This window comes from Apium graveolens, chromosome 4 (assembly GCF_009905375.1).
Source record: "Apium graveolens cultivar Ventura chromosome 4, ASM990537v1, whole genome shotgun sequence".
Lineage (NCBI taxonomy): Eukaryota > Viridiplantae > Streptophyta > Magnoliopsida > Apiales > Apiaceae > Apium > Apium graveolens.
Genome location: NC_133650.1, coordinates 307025905 through 307046663, shown reverse-complemented (window position 1 = coordinate 307046663; position 20759 = coordinate 307025905). Strand labels below are relative to the sequence as shown.

At 32.6% G+C, this 20759-nt stretch overlaps 1 protein-coding gene across 4 annotated transcripts; it reads right to left on the bottom strand.

Annotated features, from left to right (window-relative positions):
* Positions 1-2801: 2801 nt before the first annotated feature.
* Positions 2802-19700, bottom strand: LOC141721567 (structural maintenance of chromosomes flexible hinge domain-containing protein GMI1-like). Of its 4 annotated transcripts, none has more exons than XM_074524521.1 (39): positions 19583-19700; positions 19052-19423; positions 18929-18958; positions 18737-18823; positions 18610-18662; positions 17800-17883; positions 17111-17183; positions 16551-16606; positions 16341-16446; positions 16123-16191; positions 15595-15681; positions 14437-14487; positions 13877-14012; positions 13715-13776; positions 13269-13397; positions 11316-11406; positions 11180-11214; positions 10792-10867; positions 10427-10609; positions 10095-10253; positions 9805-9826; positions 9589-9697; positions 9356-9472; positions 8899-9216; positions 8680-8789; positions 8416-8593; positions 8218-8326; positions 7988-8082; positions 7677-7772; positions 6974-7040; positions 6047-6132; positions 5634-5915; positions 5357-5560; positions 4924-5038; positions 4274-4475; positions 4169-4188; positions 3997-4096; positions 3456-3782; positions 2802-3295 (listed from the first exon to the last, which is right to left on the bottom strand). In XM_074524521.1, exons 2-39 carry the CDS (start codon positions 19418-19420, stop codon positions 3028-3030), a joined length of 4761 nt encoding a protein of 1586 aa, XP_074380622.1. In that variant the 5' UTR covers positions 19421-19423; positions 19583-19700; the 3' UTR covers positions 2802-3027. The 4 variants fall into 4 exon arrangements, with proteins under 4 accessions (XP_074380622.1, XP_074380621.1, XP_074380619.1 ...); XM_074524520.1 differs by having other exon boundaries at positions 3997-4188; positions 13877-13901; positions 13974-14012; XM_074524518.1 differs by having other exon boundaries at positions 3997-4188.
* Positions 19701-20759: the final 1059 nt, after the last annotated feature.

Below are 20759 nucleotides of genomic sequence, written 5' to 3'. Positions count from 1 at the left end.
TTTCGAGTTTTAGAAATATTAAAAAAAAAATTAATAAATGTTACACCGAGGCCCTAAACCCTAATTTAAGCTAGGGTTTAGGGCCTTTAGGCCCTAAACTCTAGAAACCTAAAATTAAATAACTTTAAATTTAAAATTGTAACTTAATTTAATAAATTTTAACATTTTAGGTTTCACCAATCCCCTTTTGGGTTTTGAAAATAATTTAAATATTTTTTTTGTATTTGAGGATTAACAATTTTTATTTGAGGTTTAAAATATTTTTTTTATAAAAATTATATGTGTAAAACGGTAGATAAAGTTGGGTTTTGGTACACAATGCTATATGATGTACCGTTTTGAGCCAAAACGCTACTTCAACTAACTTTTTGCATATTATAAAAAAATTAAAAAACAAAAATAAAGTATCAAAACGGTACATTATGTACCATTTTACATTTTTGAAAAAAAAATACAAAACGGTAGACGAAGTGTCGATATGAAGTGATATTTTGGGCCATTATTTTCAAAAACAATATTTTGAACCATTTCCATTTCTCCAAAAAATAAGTAAAATGCGTATTATGTTAGTTGAAGTGATGACACGTATCACATGAAGGCGTTAAATTATTATATTTTTTTAAATTTTTTTAACACAGGTTACCCATTTATAAAATACGTATTAGTAATTCCAACTTAAAAATATGTATTAAACAAATATTTTTGGTCAAAATTTTTAAAAATATTATTTTTGTCACAAACTCCAAAAAAACATATTTTTCTGTCATTTCTTATATACGAAATGAATAGGAACCTTTTGAATTTCCCAAATTTCATGCATTTTTTTATTAAGTTTAGGTACACTCATTAGTATCTGTTACACGTAATATTCCGTATAAGATAGCTATTACTGACTTGCTCTCAAGTGATTCCAAAATTTCATGTTATTTTATTGATCTCCAAACTATTATTAACTATTATAATAACGATTTAACTTATTGGAAAGAAATCTACTACAAATTTTACAAGTATGATTAAAGATATCTTGAATGATAAGAAATCAGATTTTGCAATGATTCACTTGATTTCCACGTAATCCGAGACTTTATTTAGCAAGAAAAATCTATAGCTATGATTAAAGATATTTTGAGTGATAAAAAAATTCATAAAATATTATTCAGTACAAAAATCTCGTAATCTAACATCCGATCATACTGAAAAATGTTGAATAATGTTTCTTGTGCTATAGGATCTTGTTTGTGCCATTGTCAATTATAACCAAATATAAGATAACTATTGTCACTTAGAGCAGTTATAATGCTGCAATGTCCATTTTCCTTTTTAATGATAATTCAGTCAATTCAGATCCGATCCATTATATTCGGATTCGGTTCGGGTTCGAGTCTGGATATCTAAAATAAAGACCCAGATCCGATCCGTCGGGTTTTTTCGGGTTTCGGTTCGGATTCAGATCTAATTCAGATACTTAAAAAATAAAAAAATAAATAAAAATAAAAAATTATCTTCCTATCAAAAACATGAATATTGATTTTTTTTAAAAATTTAGGAATGTAAAAGGGCTTCACATGTTTTATTTAGCAAAATAAACGTGTGAAACATTCCTAATTTAATTGTTTACAATCACTCGTTTTGATTATTTAATGAGCAATATTTAGGAAAAACACAATATCAATAACATGAATGTAAATTATGTATCGCATATATAAAATTAAGTAAAATGTTAATATACATATTTAATAATTCAAAATATTTCAATATATATACATATATGTTGTATGTTATATATATAATATACAATACAATATAACATATAGGCAAATTATCCCCAACCAACTTGGTTGGGATAAACCATCCGCAATGTTTCATTGCGGGCTTCCGCAATGTTTCATTGCGGGCTTCCGCAATGTTTCATTCATTGCGGCAGGTGAGTATTACTGCAATGCTATATTGCGACAACTGTATCCCATCCAACGCTCCCTAATATATATCGGAGTCCTCGGAGTCCATCTACGTTCTGCAAATAAAATATATTGTAAAACGTGTTATTTTGCAAAACATGTTACACAAATAACATAATTTCAACAAAATCATGCAAATCTCATATATTTACGATACAATATGTATGTTCTGCAACATGAACATTTATATTCTGCAAATTAAACATGTTTTGTAGAATATATATTTTTGCAATGTTCTGCTTGTAAAATATATGCAATCTACAAGATTTTTGATAGAATAGTGATGTTTGTCGAAAAATAATATGTTTTGCAATATTTTAAGCTATATTTTACTTGTAGAACATATATGGACTCCGAGGACTCCAATTAAATGTGAACTCCATAGAACTTTACTCTATATATATATATAATATGTATATATATATAATATGTATATATATACATACTTCATTTATATATATATATATATTGCATCGGATTTTTATCGGATCTCGGGTCTGAATCGGGTTTCGGATTTCGGATCGGGTCTCGGTTCGGAACACCTAAGATCCAAATTTTTTCGGGTCTAAAAATAAGATCCAAATCCAGATCCAAAAAATCAGGTTCGGATAGACCCAATCGGGTCGAAACGGGTCGGGTATCCGTCGAGTCGGATAAAACTGACATCTCTACTGCTACTCTTAGGTAAGAACACTCTTGAGCTATCTCAAAATTCAACCTAGGCAAAATTCACGGTCTGGTCGGATACAGGGCACTTAAAGAACCTGCTGAAGCTAAAGTTAAAAATCAGGGAACATTGTCAGCTAAGCAAAGAAAGTGATTTTCAAGCTTGTGTAAACAAAATTCGAAAAAATAAAATCTCAAATTAAAAATGAATAAATTTAGAAGTATTCTTGACTTCTTAATTTTAATCACGTCTACACACTCAAGAGGTAAAATAGTATTAATTTCAGCCCATCAATCAAGTTTTATAATTCTGTACAAAATACATGATTTTATAACAATGTACAATAAACTTTAGCATATTAGTACTTCACTGCAAAAAGCACAGTAGGGATGTGCATTCTGATCAGCTTGGGGAGTTCAATGCAACTTCATTGAAATATCGCAGTAATGATCCCTTCTCATCCAAGAATTTCGAATACTTGTCTCTGTATTTTTCAAACATTTTCTTGTCCTGCTCACATGTTTCGTTTTCCTTGTCTATCTTGTCAATCGTAGCTTGCAGCATGGATTTCTTTGTTTCAATGAGGCGTTGAATGCGCATATTGCTCGTGTTAGATGAACAATGATTCTGACTTTGCGATGCAAGAACAGGAAAATGGATAGAGGGTTTCCTGAAGAATGAAAAACACTATATAGTCAAAAACAAAAGTATGGAGGAATAAATTTCGTCATTTCGACAGTAGTCAGAAAAGAGGAAGGTTTCCGCAAGCCAAAACTGAACTGCTCATACAATACATGCACATAAAACTAATAGTATTACAACTGGCTTACCCGCGTCCGAGAGATATAACTCCGTTTCCTCTAATGATACCACCATCCAAAGAAACTGCACCATGCTGTATGCAAGATTTTTCTAGTGATTTTTTCATGGTTTCCCTAGTTTTATAAACTTGGACCTCACCTAGAAGATGATAGAATAAGGTCTCCCTAAGACCTTTACCTCCTGAAGTTCTTGTGTACAAGTGATTGGCATCCAAATATATCATATTGACTGCAAATCCTATAAACCCTGGTGGAGAATTTCCATTTGGTAATGTAGGATTGGGCAGCAGAAGCATCCTTTGTGGATCCCCACGGTTATAATCCCCTTCATATGGCCTGTTCGACAAGACTTTGCATATCAAGATCTTCACAATATAAGCATGATTTAAGTGAACAGTTCTCTAAAGACGGATTGAATGGCAAGCAGGGTTCTCTAGGAACGGTATTTATTATTTGATTCAAGTGGACAGTTCTCTAAAGACGGTATTCATGATTGAGTATGAAAAATCTAATCAGGTAACAGAAAGTACTGCTTCGATCTTGTTGGTACCTTGTATCTTCAAGACAGAGAACAGAATAACGACCATCCAAAGATATACTACACTCAGATGCCAATGCTTGAAGACCAGTGGAACAGTTCACACTTCCATCTACATCACATGTTTCAAGATTATAAGCTGCTTTATAAGATTTACACACAACTCCAAGCATTTGCTCCTCACCCAGAAACTCTGCCAGAATCCTGTGTCAAGGAAAGCGTAAAAGGTTATATACAATCTTTCATTTTGCATGTACATCAAACAAAAATTCTATTGTTAGAAAGAGACCTGCCAAGCTCATTTGTTTTAACATTTCCAAGAAGTGCAACAACACCTACAATATCCTTTGAGATATCACAAGCTTTCTTGTTCTTCGATATTTTGCAGATAACAGAAGCAGCTGTGTGACCCATTAATTCAATCTCTTCCAGCATTCTCTCCTTTTCAGGTGAATAACTTGATTCCCTAGCAGAGACAGGGTCCAACGAAGCTGAGGAAAGGATCAACTATATCATGTGAATAAATAATTGAGAATTGATAAATCATTGCACAGAAAACTAAATCATCAAATGGACTTTTTACAAACTAGTTATTCAGTTAAATCCCTTCTTATTAAAGAGACTAATTGTATGTTTCATTGGATAGAATGAAATGATAAAGAAGTGAAGTATAAATTGTGAACAAAATTTAAAGGGAAAGAAAAGATGTAAGTGTGAAGAGTGAACAAAATAAGGGACAGAGTTTTCTAAGATGAAGTTTCCAAGGAAAATGACTAGAAAAGAGAAGGAAGCACTCCTGCCCAAATTGATGAATATAAAAGAGAAGGAAGCACTCCTCCCTAAATGGATGAAGGAACGAATCTTACAAAATTTACCCATAAATAGTACAAATACCATTCTTTTAAACTATTAAAATTCGAACAGTTATGGTAATTTAACCTTGCATTTTGGACAGGGCTTGCTCAAGTTCCAATCTCTGGGCATGGAGTGCTTTAAGATTTTTTTCATGCTCTCCAACGTACCTTCCATATTCCAATAACTTGTCCTTGAGTTCCTGCAAAGCAGGAGGCACCCCTCGTATACATAAAAGATTGTAAAAGTCGGACTATACGCTAGATCAATTATTCTAATATAATATAAATAAAACATATACACACGTGGCTTCTTATCTAAAGCTTTTCGATGATCAAACAGGAATAATTGTCAGTAAGATTAGAACACTTGGAGGTGATTTAAGATCTCGATTTTCAACTGCATAGATCTATAACACATCTTCATACAACCACCACACATCGCTTTTTCACTTTCCATTATTATTTACAAAAACGGATCAGTGCACATTTTCATTCTGTACATATATATTGCCCTATACCTTTTCTTTATTAAAAACGCTTCCGACTATGTTTCCTATGTTCTTGGCAGAGTCTGGGCTTGTTACCAGCACTATTGATCTATCGTCATTCTTAACTTTTGGAGTCTTCAGATCAGATGAGTTTTCATGGAAAAAAATCTCTTCATCTGCATATTGAGTCTGTCTACTGTCATACACAATTTCAGGAGCTTTCTCTACAAGCACCTACAGAAAAGACGCCGTCTATCAATATAGAATTCATAATCAGTTAACAAATTTGCAAGAAAGAATTAGCAACCGTTATGGTCATGTTAAGCTTCGGGTAGCCAGAATGTGCAGCAGTAAAGGAAAATCTTCCTTCTATCTGAGGAAGCGGAATAGCACGGACAGTGCAGCAGCCACAATGAAATCTGTATCTCACAGAATCATCTATTTCTGTTGATTCAGACTTTAATACCAGAGTATGGGAAATGCTACCCTTCTCGTTATCATTTATTGTTTCATCTACAACACCATCAGAGTTGACAATTTCAAACACAAGATTTTCCAGTTGAGAACCAGCTAAACAACTCTCGGGTATCTGAGAACACAAGACAAGGAAAATCAAGTAAGGTTAAGATCTTCCGCAAATTTTTACTGAATATCTTCAATTAAAATGGTAAAGATGCAATGGGAAAAAAAAAAGAAAAAAAGGCAAGACAAGTTACAAACCTCGGTTGCAACTCTTATCATCCTTTCCTCAGTTTGGGACTGTTCCCTAAAAACCACCTTGTCTTCTGCAAGGACTGAGAGGGAGACTGTAGAAATAAAGACATTAGACTAACTATGAACCGAAATTTGCAAATGTTATCGCCTTAATAAAATTACCGGTAAAATCTCAAAGTTTTAAGGATGATCAATAGCATTCTATCCTCTTAAATAAATTTACAGAGCAGCTTCATAATTCCTTAACTTTTTGGTTTTCATGGGATAATAAATGCATCAGTATATCACATATATGGATATAAAAACTTATAAAATAGTTCAGGGCATGTAATTGAATTGAGAGGAAAATAAAAACTCAAAACCAGAAATAAAAATTGAATTCGGGCAAGTGTTTAGTCAGAAACTAAAAAAATTGACTAGATAAATTAATTTTAAAGACACAAACCAATATATGAAACAGGTAAAAATAATATAGTAAATTTTAAACAAACAAAAAAAAGGGTAGGAATGAGTAAAAAGCCGATGATAAATATCTGTACTAAAGCACTGCATAACCCCATATTCTGGGCCTCTCTTTATAGTTGCATTATTTGGGGGAAAAAAATTCCCGTGATGTGATATTTGGACCTTCACCAACCAAGAAACCAGTAAAAAGCAATGAAAACCAAAAAATATGGTGGTGGAAAGGAGCACGATTTCTACATATGTCAGAAAAACTAAATAATCAGATGTGTTTGTGTACTTGATGATTGAGATAGCTGACTAGCAAAATGATTGTTCCTAAAGATGTTTAGCTAACATTCTTCAAAGTTAACTAATTAAGCACAACAGAGTAGCAAATAAGGTACCAGGAACGGCCAGTAGCCAAGCAATTACTAATTCAATGAAACATATCATGCTTAATCAATAATGGAAAAAGGAAGTTAAGCATACCGGCTTCCCCAAAACCTGTTGAAACTTTCAACAGACCGCTAAGATCAATACACCCACGATTATCCACCTGTGCAGAGAAAACAGTACTTAACAAAAATGATAATCGAACAAAAATAATCTGATTGCTCGTGCATATATAACATAAAGAAGCATAGAAAACAAAAACAGCAGAGGTAAAGAAAAGTACAAGCTAGCTTCTTGCCACCTAGATTCCAAAACATATATAATGCTTGAATAATCAGCGTTAAGAAATTTAGGATAATGCAGTTTAATGAACCTGTGTAAAAGTAATATGTATATACATATATAGGTATCACACATACAATACATATGTATATACTTACACAAATACAAAATACAGATATGAAGTACATTACTGTACTAACAATTACAGAAATTTTTAGAACTTCAACATGTTTTGAGCCTTTTGACTAGAAAGATGCAGCACTCCATGGACTACTGTTGCTATTTGTCCCACTTATCAGTCATTACAGCATTAGTATGTTGTAATACAACAACCTTAGGACCAGTATTTTCAGATATGTTGGTGGTAATAATGCTGTCAGTAACCATGAAATATCACACTCATTCTCATAAAAGTACCAATTTGTTTTGGCAGATAATGGTACTGAGTTAACTAGTTCGTACATGAATAAGAAAACAAACTACATAGTATCAATAAAAGGAACGTAGCAGGGCTCACCAGTATCCTGTTTGCTTTCTGTTGAAAACTAAATCCGTCGACATTCAACCAAATTTCTGAATCATTTGCAACGTGATTACCGTATGCATCAAACACCTATTAGAAAATAAAAGACAAATACTAAATATGAGAAATCACTAATTAAGAACAAATACTAAATATGAGAAATCACTAATTAAGAAAAGAGGAAATTAAGGGATGAAATAATCTTGCTAAGTTGGATTCCAGGAAAGCATGATAAATACTGAATGTCATTAATGAACAACATCTCGTAATTGGCAACTTATGCATGGTATTAATATTTCTATCACCTCCAATTCAAGCTCTTGAACAACAGTTCCAGGAAGTAGCTGCTTCATAAAATCTTTGGGTTTAGCATTAAGATGGTGTATGGATCCTGGAATAACTGATGCAGATGATAAAGTTAGATCCACTTGGAAGTTGAGCAACTACTTCTCAAACACACGTCGACAATAATTTAAGTTCAAATAGATCAGCAAAAAATATTTCAAAATTATGTAACATTGGTTTATAGAGACACCTTGACAGGGAATAATCACGTCGAACAGTTCATCTTCTGAACATATCATCACTTTCGCTTCATATCTTGGACGAATAACATCCAGTTCATAACTTTCAACCAGTAAGTTCTACAAATTAATTTGTTAAAGACATTAAACCGAATAAACACCAACTCCAAAAGTGGACAAGTAAAGAATCTGTGACAGATTTATACTACCTCAACAGTGAGAACTGAGTTTTGGGACGAAAGATGGGGTTTCAATGTTTCAGATTGAAACAGAACATCCTGGCTTGTTAAGACTTTAGCTATTACTTTTGGGACACGTGAAAATGATGTACGGTTTCCATACACATCGTAGCATGCAATAGATATTTGGGGGAAACAAGAACCAACCCTGAAAGAACAAAACATTGATTTAATGTACAGATTTATACATGAAATAATGGTATTCAAGAATATGGTAGATGACCACTATCTTACCTAACACTAGGTTTTTCGCATTGCGCATCACTTACAAGCCCCCACCTCTTAATTTGGGGATGTGCGTTAACCCTTACACCTTTTACAAAACTTTTAAAGTTTGAGTCCTTCTGGAGATCTCAAAGGCACGAACATCAGATGCAGAAAATGATACATGCAGTACTTCAAATGACATAAAGAATAGGATAAACGGTAACTGGCATCTAAAAATTTACTTACAATGTGGAAGGCGAATGTATATTCACCAGCTTTGTCAAATATCAATTTGGATTTCACTTGGAATATATATAGACCTCGAAACCCTTTACGAGACAAAGGTGGGCTATGAAAAGAACGGATACAGTTATTTTCTTGTAAATTCTGATCTTGGGCAATAAATTTGATTTCTAGAACCATATTAGAGTTTGTCAGTGCAATCTGCTTCTGATCCAGATTTTCAGAATTTAAGGCACGATTAAAAGAGGCAGGGCGAACAACTGCAATAACTTCATCAGGACAAGCATAACCAGCAACAACAGGGGTATCAAAAGGCAATGCCTGCAAGATAAAATATATAGGTGATTATTGCAGTAGAAACTGTACAAACCTAGTACGAAAGGAAATAAAAAAAGAAAGAAAGAAAGCTAATAATAGTATTCGATGTGGTTGCAGAGGCATAGCCATCTATGTGACTAACCTCTTCAACATCCAGTTCTTCACAATGACGGGCACAAAGAATATCGACCCAGGTGGGAATTTTTTGCTGCAGCTTTTCGAGTTGTGAACTCCACTCGGCAGTTTCAACAGACAGACACTAGCGTGAATAAGTTCAAATAAATGTATTACCCCAACTTTACATAAATAGTAAGACTTCATATATAGAAAACTAGGGAAAATGTAATGTGAATAGTATGGATTTTAATATCTAACCTTCCCAGAATCAATAATACTAATGGGCAAGGATTTTGATTCACGGATATCTATAGTTGGATTTCCATTTTTATTTTCTACAAGGCATCCCTTTTCTTCACCCATTTGCCTGTTAAATATTTAAGTAATAATACCAAAAAAAGTACAAAAAGTTAATAAAGGAAAGGTAAAATAGGCACATAAGCAAAAAACCTTGGTACAGAATCCTCTGTGTACCTGCAGATAATACGAGACTCCCCTTCAGGCAGCACGAATGGGAAGAAAATAGACAAAGAAGGACATGGGGTTAGATTCTTTAAATTGACAACATTTAAATCCTACCAATCATCTAAAGCATGTCATAAGTAGACATTCCAAACATTGTACATCTAACTCTTTCAAACAAACACAAATCAGCACCAGACTTCCAAGGAAAGGTCTTTATCAATTTAAAACTGTCTCAACTTTCTTTTGACACTAAAAATTTAAGGTCTTGCCCACATGCATGTTATTTCAAGAAAACTTACCACCAGCATCCCCTTGAAAACCATCTAAAAGAATGTATTCTAGCACAGCATAAATATTGTTCTTGTGAACTCCTGAACATGCTCCTTTCAAAACTTTAACTTTCTGTCCCGCACGCCATGACTTGCCCTTCCTCCTTATCAGTTTATGAACCCGAATAACTGTCATATAAATTGCACCAAAACTGAGTTGGACAAGAAGCTTACTTACAATAATGAACACCAAAGGGTGTGTCAGGTTCTTAAAATATTTGTGCTAAACAAATTGACAAAAATAGTGAGCAGACGCCCACAGCAATATAACTGCATCAGATGGCATGTATTTTACAACTTACCATCTGAAGATATCCCAAGCTGTTTCTTGCTTGAGGGATTAAGGATGATGATAGGCTCATCCTCACCACAATCACTGTCTTCATCATAAGCATAATGCATTTGGAGAATCCACTCCTGATATTGTTTCTCCATTTGCTGAAGTGATAATTTCTTCCCATCTTTGTAAACTTCAACATGTACATCTAAAGGATTGTCCAAAATGTGTTAATACATGAGTGGCTTCGAAAATGACAATAAAACAGCTCCAAGTAATTAGAAATATCTGAAGATTTGTCCAGGATATGTTAATACACGGATGAGATCGATAATGACAAAAAAACTAAAAACAGCATTAAGTTGTTAACTTACAAGTAAAACAAATTACCTCTTTCTTTCTCTGAAGGCTTGCTGCCAAAGTTCTTCAAGGCAATGGTATAAGGATGTTGATGCATTAAGTCGGTCTACAAAACAAAGACTTCATCGCCATCATGAACAATCTTAATGGAGAAAAATAAAGAAATTCGTCCATTGAATAAAATATGTTCCTCAAGGTAGCACATCAAGACCAAAGTGTAAATTTGTTGATTCAGAAAGTGACATATCCTAAACTCTATAGTTTATGCAATTACTCTAAAATCCTCTAACAAACATGAACAATGTATGCATATATGTGTTTGTGTGTGCGTGTATATAATATTTGCATTGGAAAAGCATCTGTTCATGCTTGCAGGAAGAACAATGTAACTAATAGGAAGGAAAACCACTCTGCATACCTTCGACGGGGTTGGGTAAAAACCACCATCAGTTTCTGCAAATAAAAGTCAACAAAGTGATTTGCAAAAGAAATATGATGATGGAAAAGTTACAAGTTTGGTCTGGCAATATACAAGTCAAAGAAATCACTCATACCAATGAAGCATTTAACCCTTGAGCAGCATCTCTTCAAAATTTGGGCCTTTTCAACCTTCCTTGGCTTAGGCTCCATAAAAGGAAGCCACGCCTGTTTTATTGTAAGATCATTAATTATCCAATTTCAAAAATTTGAAGGTAACTAATACAGGTAACAAAATCCAATAATCATGGCAAAATACTTCTAAAGACTAAAGGTATGAAGGTTTATTCTGCATCAGTTCAGCAATTTTTCAAGTTCCTTGGTGTACTCAAGTGTGGCATGCTTCTACCACATTTGAGGTCATAGACCAAAAAGAATATATATGTAAGTTCTCTTATAGTATCATTTGTCACTTGAAATATTAGGATACTTAAGTAACCGGTTGACATATGCAACACAGTTTCTACCAAGGGACCTCAGTCTTTCTCTCTTATCAACTTATATTTCCTTTTTTGTGTTCTCATAACATTACTGGCACTGATCTAAAAAGTGAAAGTCCAGAAAGCATGTTGCAAATTTACAACTCTCAAAATTTAACACACCCCTTAACTATGAGGTGAAATGTTTGGACATGAAAGCTTCAATAAATGAGATGTTAAAACAATAGAAAAGCAATGATGGAGATGTGTGTGCACATCAGGGTAAGGGTCCCTGCTAGTCCCTAACAAATACCTACCAAAACCCTGCTTCCTGACGAAATCAGTGTAATAATGATCATGATGATTAATAATAATAATAACAACAATAATAATAATAACAATAATAAAATCATAATAATAATTTTATTTCTTAACATAGTTATAAGTTTAATGAACAAAGCATTTGACATTTTAATGTGTAATAAGGCTTACCCCCAACAACAATTAGGTACAAAAAATAAAATTCAGTCTTTCCAGTCTGCATCATTTTCTGATCTTTTCGTTTAGAGATCGTTATTTAAATTGAAAGCATACTTAAATATCATAAACTAAAAATGAGGCAGTCTTTCTCACAAAAGCTAAATCCAGTACGTTCATTCTGTTGCAAGAGTGCAACTGCCTATCTAGGCTTCCAATATTTAAGTGAAGAAAACCGAAATTTATATTTTGAAAAGAAAAGAGGGAATAGTCCAAAGATTACTATTTACTAGTACTCCCTCCATTTTTTTATATTTGAAGTTTGAATTTCTGCACATATAAGTGCTTTGACTGTATATCTAGAATAATTTTTTTAAAATTTCTTTTTCTGGATATAAATATATGACTTATACTAAATTTCACAAAAACAAATACTTGAAAATAATCTTTTCAACTGTTCGGTCAAAGCACTTCAAATTACGTGCAGAAAAGTCAGATGACAAATGTGAAAAAAAACAGAGGGAGTAGTTACTGCACATTTATGCATTTTAAACAAAATCAGCACTGCTAGTCACTTCATTTTCTTGTACAGTCATTTATATAATACATGGATGTTGGATATGAGATTTATAATTAAGTTGATTGATTTGTGTACAAACTTGAGAATAACGATTTCTTGTTAGTTCTGATGTAATTCTGTTTCATGCATAAAAAGACCTAAATAAGCTTTCAATTTGTATAGGTATAACTAATAAAAACTGAAAATACTGTTGTGCTCGCAAGAACAAAGAAATGACAACAAAAAGTTAAGAAAGTTTTCTGGTTTATAATACTAATATTGGTAATACATAGTGAGAGTTAATAACTAAATTAATGCCTATGCATCAAATAGAGTATTACTCTAGGGCTCAATTTGACCATGATTTCACACATAAGTAATTCTTTGAGATGGTGTTATATTCAAATGGCTAAACCAAAAACAACATATTTTTATCATCATTAAGCTGAACTTACAAATATCATATGTAAGAAACAACTTAAAAGATACATCATCTTCGTTAATATTCTTGGGCAAGAGGTAAATTCTAATAGGATGGACAACAAACTAGAAAAAAGACATTTAGGGTAGCATACCCATCGAGCATCTGGAAGTAGACGACCTAAGCACCTAATAGATACATGACTGAAGCTTTCAAAACTTTCGGCAACACCACATCTTTGAGCTTCTAGCTGCTCCAAAACCTTCTCAATGCTTTCTTTACCCTACATTAGCCATAGGTCAAATCATTTGTAAAACTAAATATGTATCTTTACTTGTCTTTGTCTTTACATGTATGCTGTGCATAAGTGCTTTTACAACCACATATGAGCGATTAATTACTCTTGGGGAGTATTCACACAGGAAGGACAACATGTTAAATTACAGTCTTAATTTATGTTACGGTAAAATCAACTATTTTAATGTAATATGGAGAGCAACTTGAAGGAATGCCCTATACACATACAATTTAATTACAACCCATAGCATGTGAATGGAGTATTTTTTGTACTAAAAACCAAGCTTCTACAAGAAACAATACCTGAACAATAGGAAAGTATATGCACTTCAGCTGTGCATTTGCTTCTTGACATGCACCTTGTCCTGAAGTATTACAAGACTTTGAACATAAACGAATCCAAATATGCTGTGTAACCAACCACCATACAAGTATCATGCAGTACATAATGCATATAGTGCCTACCCGGACTCCTCTGAGAAGGAGAATCCTGAATGGATGTGAAACTTAATTGTAAAACAAAATGTGGACCATTGCACGAATTTAGATTGGTGATAGCTACCTCACCGCCTTCTATTTCTGCTAAATCAATTCCATTAACCTACAAAAGTAGAAATCCTATGCAATGAGATCACTTCGACATAAGATGGAAGCAGAAAAAGAAATCCAGGTCTGATTGCTCATAGAAGCACATACGGAAAGTGCTGCACCTAACTTTTGAAAGAATCTGGTCAAGTAAGGCAAGAAATTTTACAAAAACATGAAATTTAAAAAATTCCAAATTAATTGCTGATTTTTTTTTTTACTATGACACATGCAACCTTATTTTTAAGTGTGACTTTTTCTTGTGGAGAGTAGTCATTATTAATAGAGATGTTTTTTCATATAAACATTAAGCAGAGAATGGATTCCCAGAAGCATTAACTTACGGGAAACATTCATTAATATATGATTTGAGGTCGACATGATACAAATGCAAAGGAATCCAAGCAATTCCAGAAACTATACAAGTGTAAAGATCAAACCTGGAACTTGATTGGTGTTAAAGTCCTTCCTGAAGTAGAAAGATCATCACACTGCCCATTAAGATTACAAAAAATAAGCATTTACAGATGTAAAGTTGGCGGCAGTGGTGACGACAAATTTACAAAAGATAAACATATTAGAGATGTAAAGTTTGCGGCAGTTGTGACTATAGGTACTTGAGTAGTCTACAGTTCCAGGAAATTGATTAGGTTATTTTATATCAGAGAAATTTTCACATTTGTTGTCTAACAGAGTTTTCCTTATTCAATTCGATTTAAAAGCAACTTGTTTTTTTAATTGCTTTCATTCATTCAAATAATAATAATAATAATATAATTGATGCAGACACATAAACTGCATGAGGCATCAAAAGAAGCGTCTATCATGGAAACAGACACTAAAGTTAAAGTCACAACTAGAGGCGGATTTATATGTGATCTTTTCTCAACAAAAAGTTGCATAAATATCTAGTTCCCACTATCAAGTAGCAACTTTGTTTCTTTTCAGTTTTCTGCATGATAGTGTAGCTATCATACAGCACCACTATGATCAATACGCTTCAACCGGGTTATTCTATTCCAAGACAAGACAAACTTCCGGGCCTCCTGGGGAATTTATAAATAATAAGAAGGTGAAAAAATAGTAAGGAAACAGAAGACACTACTTGTAATTGTAATAGTTGCTAAACTGTAACTCCTCATTGCCTTCGTGGATATTGCTCGCATAACGAATATGTATGGAACCCTATGGTAAAACATATCGAACTTCATATGTAGAGTGTTTCCCTCAAACTGCAAGTCCCTACTAAAATAACTTTTTACAAGCATGGATGATACAGACATGAACATACATCAAACTATGAAATGTAGCACAATCTTCATGACCAGAAAGTCATAAATCTTAGAAGTTTGTTTTCTAAAAAGTACAAAGCTAGTCCCAGAGCCATGTGCCTCCTTGTCTGTCTAACAAATTAGTATGATTAAGTATATATTGTCGTCATAAATTTCTATTAGGCTAAAGAGAATATATATTTCACTCAGGTTCATTTTAAATGCATTTTTACTGACTGTAAAAAGTACCATGATTTTGTTCACTTTTTTAATAAAAAAACACATCCCTACAAGTACAAAAACGAGGTCATAATCGTTCACACAGACCTGTATATAGGGAAAATAAATGTCCTTTAATTTGCATCGGAGGAGATCAACATCCAGACTTTTCATTTTCAACTCAGAGATTTCTACCTGTGAAGTGTTCAGCAGAACCAATCATGGGATAAGACAAAATTGTACATGACAAATGTACCATGAATTATGAATTACCACATCACGTTCTGATAGGGAAACATAATAAGTTAGGTTAACCATTTATACACATAGATTCAAATGATTTATACCCTATCACTGGCAAATTTCATAAGATGTCTGGCAAAAAAACCAGCTACTAAACTAATCAGAAAACTGAAATAGGAAGTTTTCCTTGCTTTCAATACTAACAAACAGGTCCTTTTTGAACCATACATACCAATATCTTAATTAATCATTAAAATTAAGGTGTTCCCCGGTAGAACTATAATCCAAATCGCATAATATCTTAAAAACAAATGCAGAGTCAACAAACGCAAAATCACATGCTAGCAGAGCTACTTGTTCGGTATGAGAAAAACATGTCACTTTATTTATTACCTTTGTGAAACTTCCATCAGGTGATAATTTCATTTCATCTTTTAAAGGTTTTCTAAGGCCGCCATTCGCCTATAGTTGCACACATGTTATGAATACGAACCAGAGATGGTAAATAAAATAAACATACGAGAGAAGTCAAGATTTAGACAAGAGCACAAAGCAAGGAGAAACCAATAGTCTCACTGCTTTGCTGTAAATTGTATCAAGAAGTTGATTACCTGCCAGGTCTTGTCTGAGCCAGAACTGCTTAGTAAGGCATCTCTCTGAAGATACAGAGTACAAACTTTCTTGGAATTTTTCGTCTTAGAAGATATAACAGTAGTTCTACAGAAATGCAGTAAATACAGATATAAAATTCAAGGCAGCATAAAATCACAATTTCATGCATCTAAATAAATAACAAATGATGCAATTTTTACTGGTCCTACCTTCCTAGATGCATAGATGAAATAGATCCTCCATAACCGAACATACCAAAGAAAGGCTGCAGAAACCAATGAAGTAATAAACCTCGAATAGGATTCAATACAAAACCATGCAACTGAAATGTACCTATATTGTTGTTGTAATAGTTGGTGGCAAATGTTAAAAGATACTGGATGATGATATACATTAAAATTACACATCTTTTGGTTTGTTGTAATAGGTAAGCGCGGCCTATGTAGATAAGGAACCCGCAATTTATTTAGATATGAATTGTGGTGGATGTAGACAATCATATGCTTTTATAACTGTTGGCAACCCAGGTGTAGACACAAAAATTGATTGGTGAGGTGCTGAAAAATATCATACGCATTATAGATATCTTACACACCTTTTAAGATAACTGAGTACTAGGACTGGTGCACACGGCGACCTAAATTATCAAAAAAAAATTGTAGGAAACTTATACTTGAACCAAAATGCTCTTTAAGTGTCTTAGTGTAAACTAATATACTTAAGGTAAGAAGAATACACAAATAAATGGAACCTTATAATTATAAGATACCTTTAAGTATGGAGGTTTTCCACCAATTGCTTGTCTTCTAGATGATCTATGTAGGGACGAACCCATCTTTCCCCTAAGTACAAGACAGACAGATTACGAACCATGTAAGAGAATAACATAACAACACTAATTAATGAACATTTTGAGATAATTTTGACCTTATTAAACATATAAAATTACCATATTTCAGTAAAACAATATCTTGATTTCAACGCAGAACAGACAGCTTCAGAGACTTACAAGGGAGAAGACATGATATTCTATGAATTGATAATATAAAGTGAAGGTGACAGGACAAATATTCATGCAACTTAATTCCTGAAGGATAAAAAACATGACCAGGAATTGGTCTTTGAGACATTAGACCTATTTCTTAAAACATGTACATTCAGTCAGAAGTATGTTCAGCTACTGAGCATTTCCCAAGTGCACTGTCTATTTGCATTCACTAGCTAGTCTTTCACCTATATTGTTAACAACTCTCACAAACTGCAGTCAGACATTCTTTTTGTAATAAATTTTTGGATGATAAAACCAATAATCAAACTAAGCTTTGGACAAGCCAATTTATGATGCTATGTCAAATACAAAGTGACCTTTTTTTCCACTGTCAAAGCACAAGGAAAGAAATTGATGATCCACATTCAAGTAACACTTTATTACTCTATTAAAAAACCGCCATATATTACCATTTCACAATAGAATTCTCTTCACTCAGGTCCATGCCAGGACCATTGTCAAATACAGAAATTTTGTCTTCACCTATATCAACACTGCAATAGAAGTGACTGATCAGCATTGTATTTCAAGAATGTAGATTGTTATTAATTTCAAACAGTATCTTAAGCCACAAGTATGAGCATCAAAAGGACATAATAATTGAAGTAGTCAAAATTAGAACGTTGTTTCATAACAGAAAAAATATATTGCAAAGTACATGAAATCTGGTAACATGTAACTTAGAAACAAGATACTTAACGGAAGTCCGCTTATCCAAAAAAGTTCCAGTGAAAATATACTGATAGCCAAGATAGAAACAAAAAATTTCAGCAGAGTAGTGTTTTCTACGATTTAATAGCTGATCTAGGTGGTTACATGAGTACAATGCCAGCCCACAAAGACAGATTTCTGAGCTAACTTATATTTTCATAGATTCAGAGGGGTTAGGTTTTACCAATTGAGCATGTAACTGGTGGAAATTAATAATGACAATATACATGTCTTACATTAAAGATGCATAAAAGGGATAGGGTATTTCCTTCACACAATGTTCATGAGAAGCAGCATAATGCATTCATATTTGGTGTAAATGTTAGAATAATAATACAAGATCCCTAATGTAAGCTTTGGTGTCGATTACAAAGGTACACCAATTGAATAATAAACAAAGCTCTTTTACATTTAGGAAGGGAACACAATGCACTCTGGTAAATTAATAAAAGCATAGGATGATTCCCATAATGCCAAATTAGATAATCAGGCACTCGAGGATTTCTTACCTAATCAGCCTTGTCCTGTTATTGTTGGACCATATTGCTTGTAGAGAATTGTCCTATAAAAAAAACTTATTTAACAGATCATACAAAATACACAACGAATTATTACTATTAAATCACAAAAACTTACTATTAAATCAGCAAGGGCAGTCTCAAATGCATACTCCTGAGGGAGCTCCCTAAGCAACTCTACATCCGGGGTCAAATCCCACATGTTCTACACAACACATTGTAAAAAACCACAAAATCATTCCTCTCAAAACAAACATTCATAAAACATAAAATCACCCTACACCTAAATCAATTAATCAATTTTCTCTACCTCGTAAATTTCATCTTCTTTAGCCCCATCCTATTTCAACAAAAACAACATGAGTAAGAAAATCCCATAAACAAAAATCATAGAAATCAAGAAACACAAAAAAAAATCCATCAAGAAACTTACACAAAGCCTCAATGTGTAAACCTTATCAGTCTCAAAGCTCTCCAAATCAATCAAACCCTTGATCCTATTCTCGAAAATATCGAAAAAGCACAAATCAGGACTATCCCAATCAATGCTCCTCTTCCTAACTTTCTCTGATCCTTTCATTCTATTATACTCATCTTTAACCATATCAGCAAGTATGACAACAGGCATTTGATTGCCTGGTGGATCAACAACACGCATAGATAAACACAAGCCATTTGGCAAAAGCACACGAAACTTGTACACTTTTTCGACTAATATTAAATCTAAACATTTCATTTTTTTCACTGGAAAATTATCATTTGAAGCCCTCCTCTTTGTTCTGTTATAGCTAGTTGAGTCCATAACCTAAAAATAAAACAAAACATAACAAAACAAAATAAATAAACAAACAAACAAATAAGTACTAGAAGAATGCAAGATTTTTATACTCCATATTAAACACTTTGTAATAACAAAAAAAAACAACGTTGTGTGTTTCTGTGTGTGTCAGTGTGTGTTTCTTACAGGGGAAGTGAGTTGCTCTAACAGGAAATGCAATGAAGAGGAAGCCTACAAGGAAACTGAGGGGTTTTAAGGAAAGATTTTAATGCACATGGGATGTGAAGGTCTTGTAATACGGTTAAACCTGGATTATATAGGGCATGTTTAGGATTTCTTAAAAAAAACATCTTAACTTATAAGTTGTTTAGTCGTTTTGATAATTTTAAGTATAATTTAGTTTGTTGTTAATGTGTTTGGTAAATGAAAACTTATAACTTATATTTTTTAAAAAAAATTAAAACATTTTTAATATGATAATTTAATACATGTATATAAAATTTAAAATAAAAATGTTGACAGAATAAGGGCATGAATTGCGTACGTCTTATCATACCCATACTGTTCTAAATGGTATATACTGAATATATATGTTTAATTTGGTTTGGTAATATAAAATTTAAAATAAAAATATTAAAATAAAAATTACTAAAAAAATAATAATAAAGTAACAACTACAATCTTGACATAATATGAGCGGCAAACCAAAATAGATGTATATAAGATAATAAGGTCAAAATAAATGAATAAAATGAGGGTTTAAAAATGATGTGCATTAATTTAATGCAAATTACAAGTATTTTAGATCAATAATGACTATTAAAATAAACTAAAAAAAAGGTTCAAAGTTAAAGCAAAATAAAGGAAAAGAAGAATGGGCAAAGGAAGAAAGTTAAAGTTAGCTTTTCTAACTTTCACGTTTTCATGTATCTATATATTATAAATTGCCGGATAACTCTTTCCTAAGGTTTGGTATCCATGTTTTGGTTCGGATATAATTTTTAATTTTAATTTGACCCAGTGGACTATCCATTTTTAGGTTGGTATTCATATTAAGTTTATAAAAGATTCATGATCCATGTACTTATTATGACCCATTTTAATTATAAAAACTTTGCAATACAATTTTAAATATGAATTGTGTTACTTATGGTAAGTTTTTAATACAAATTTGGAGTAATGTTTAAATTTTAATAGATCTATTTATAGAAATAATCTCATAAAATATATAACATAAACATAACATATGTAACGAAAGTAGTTTTTAAATAAATTTATCATAATATGTAGATGCAATAAACTTATTATATAGATAATTTAATCTTTCATAATCATATTATTCAATTTAAATTATAAATTTATT

Excerpts from the sequence above, each read along its gene's own strand:
- LOC141721567 (XM_074524518.1), bottom strand. The coding sequence starts at position 19,420 with ATGGACTCAACTAGCTATAACAGAACAAAGAGGAGGGCTTCAAATGAT. Across the intron at positions 11,215-11,315 it reads AAGGGTTAAATGCTTCATTG|AAACTGATGGTGGTTTTTAC; the intron begins GTATGAGTGATT and ends TTTTATTTGCAG. Across the intron at positions 8,594-8,679 it reads TGCGAAAAACCTAGTGTTAG|GGTTGGTTCTTGTTTCCCCC; the intron begins GTAAGATAGTGG and ends TTGTTCTTTCAG.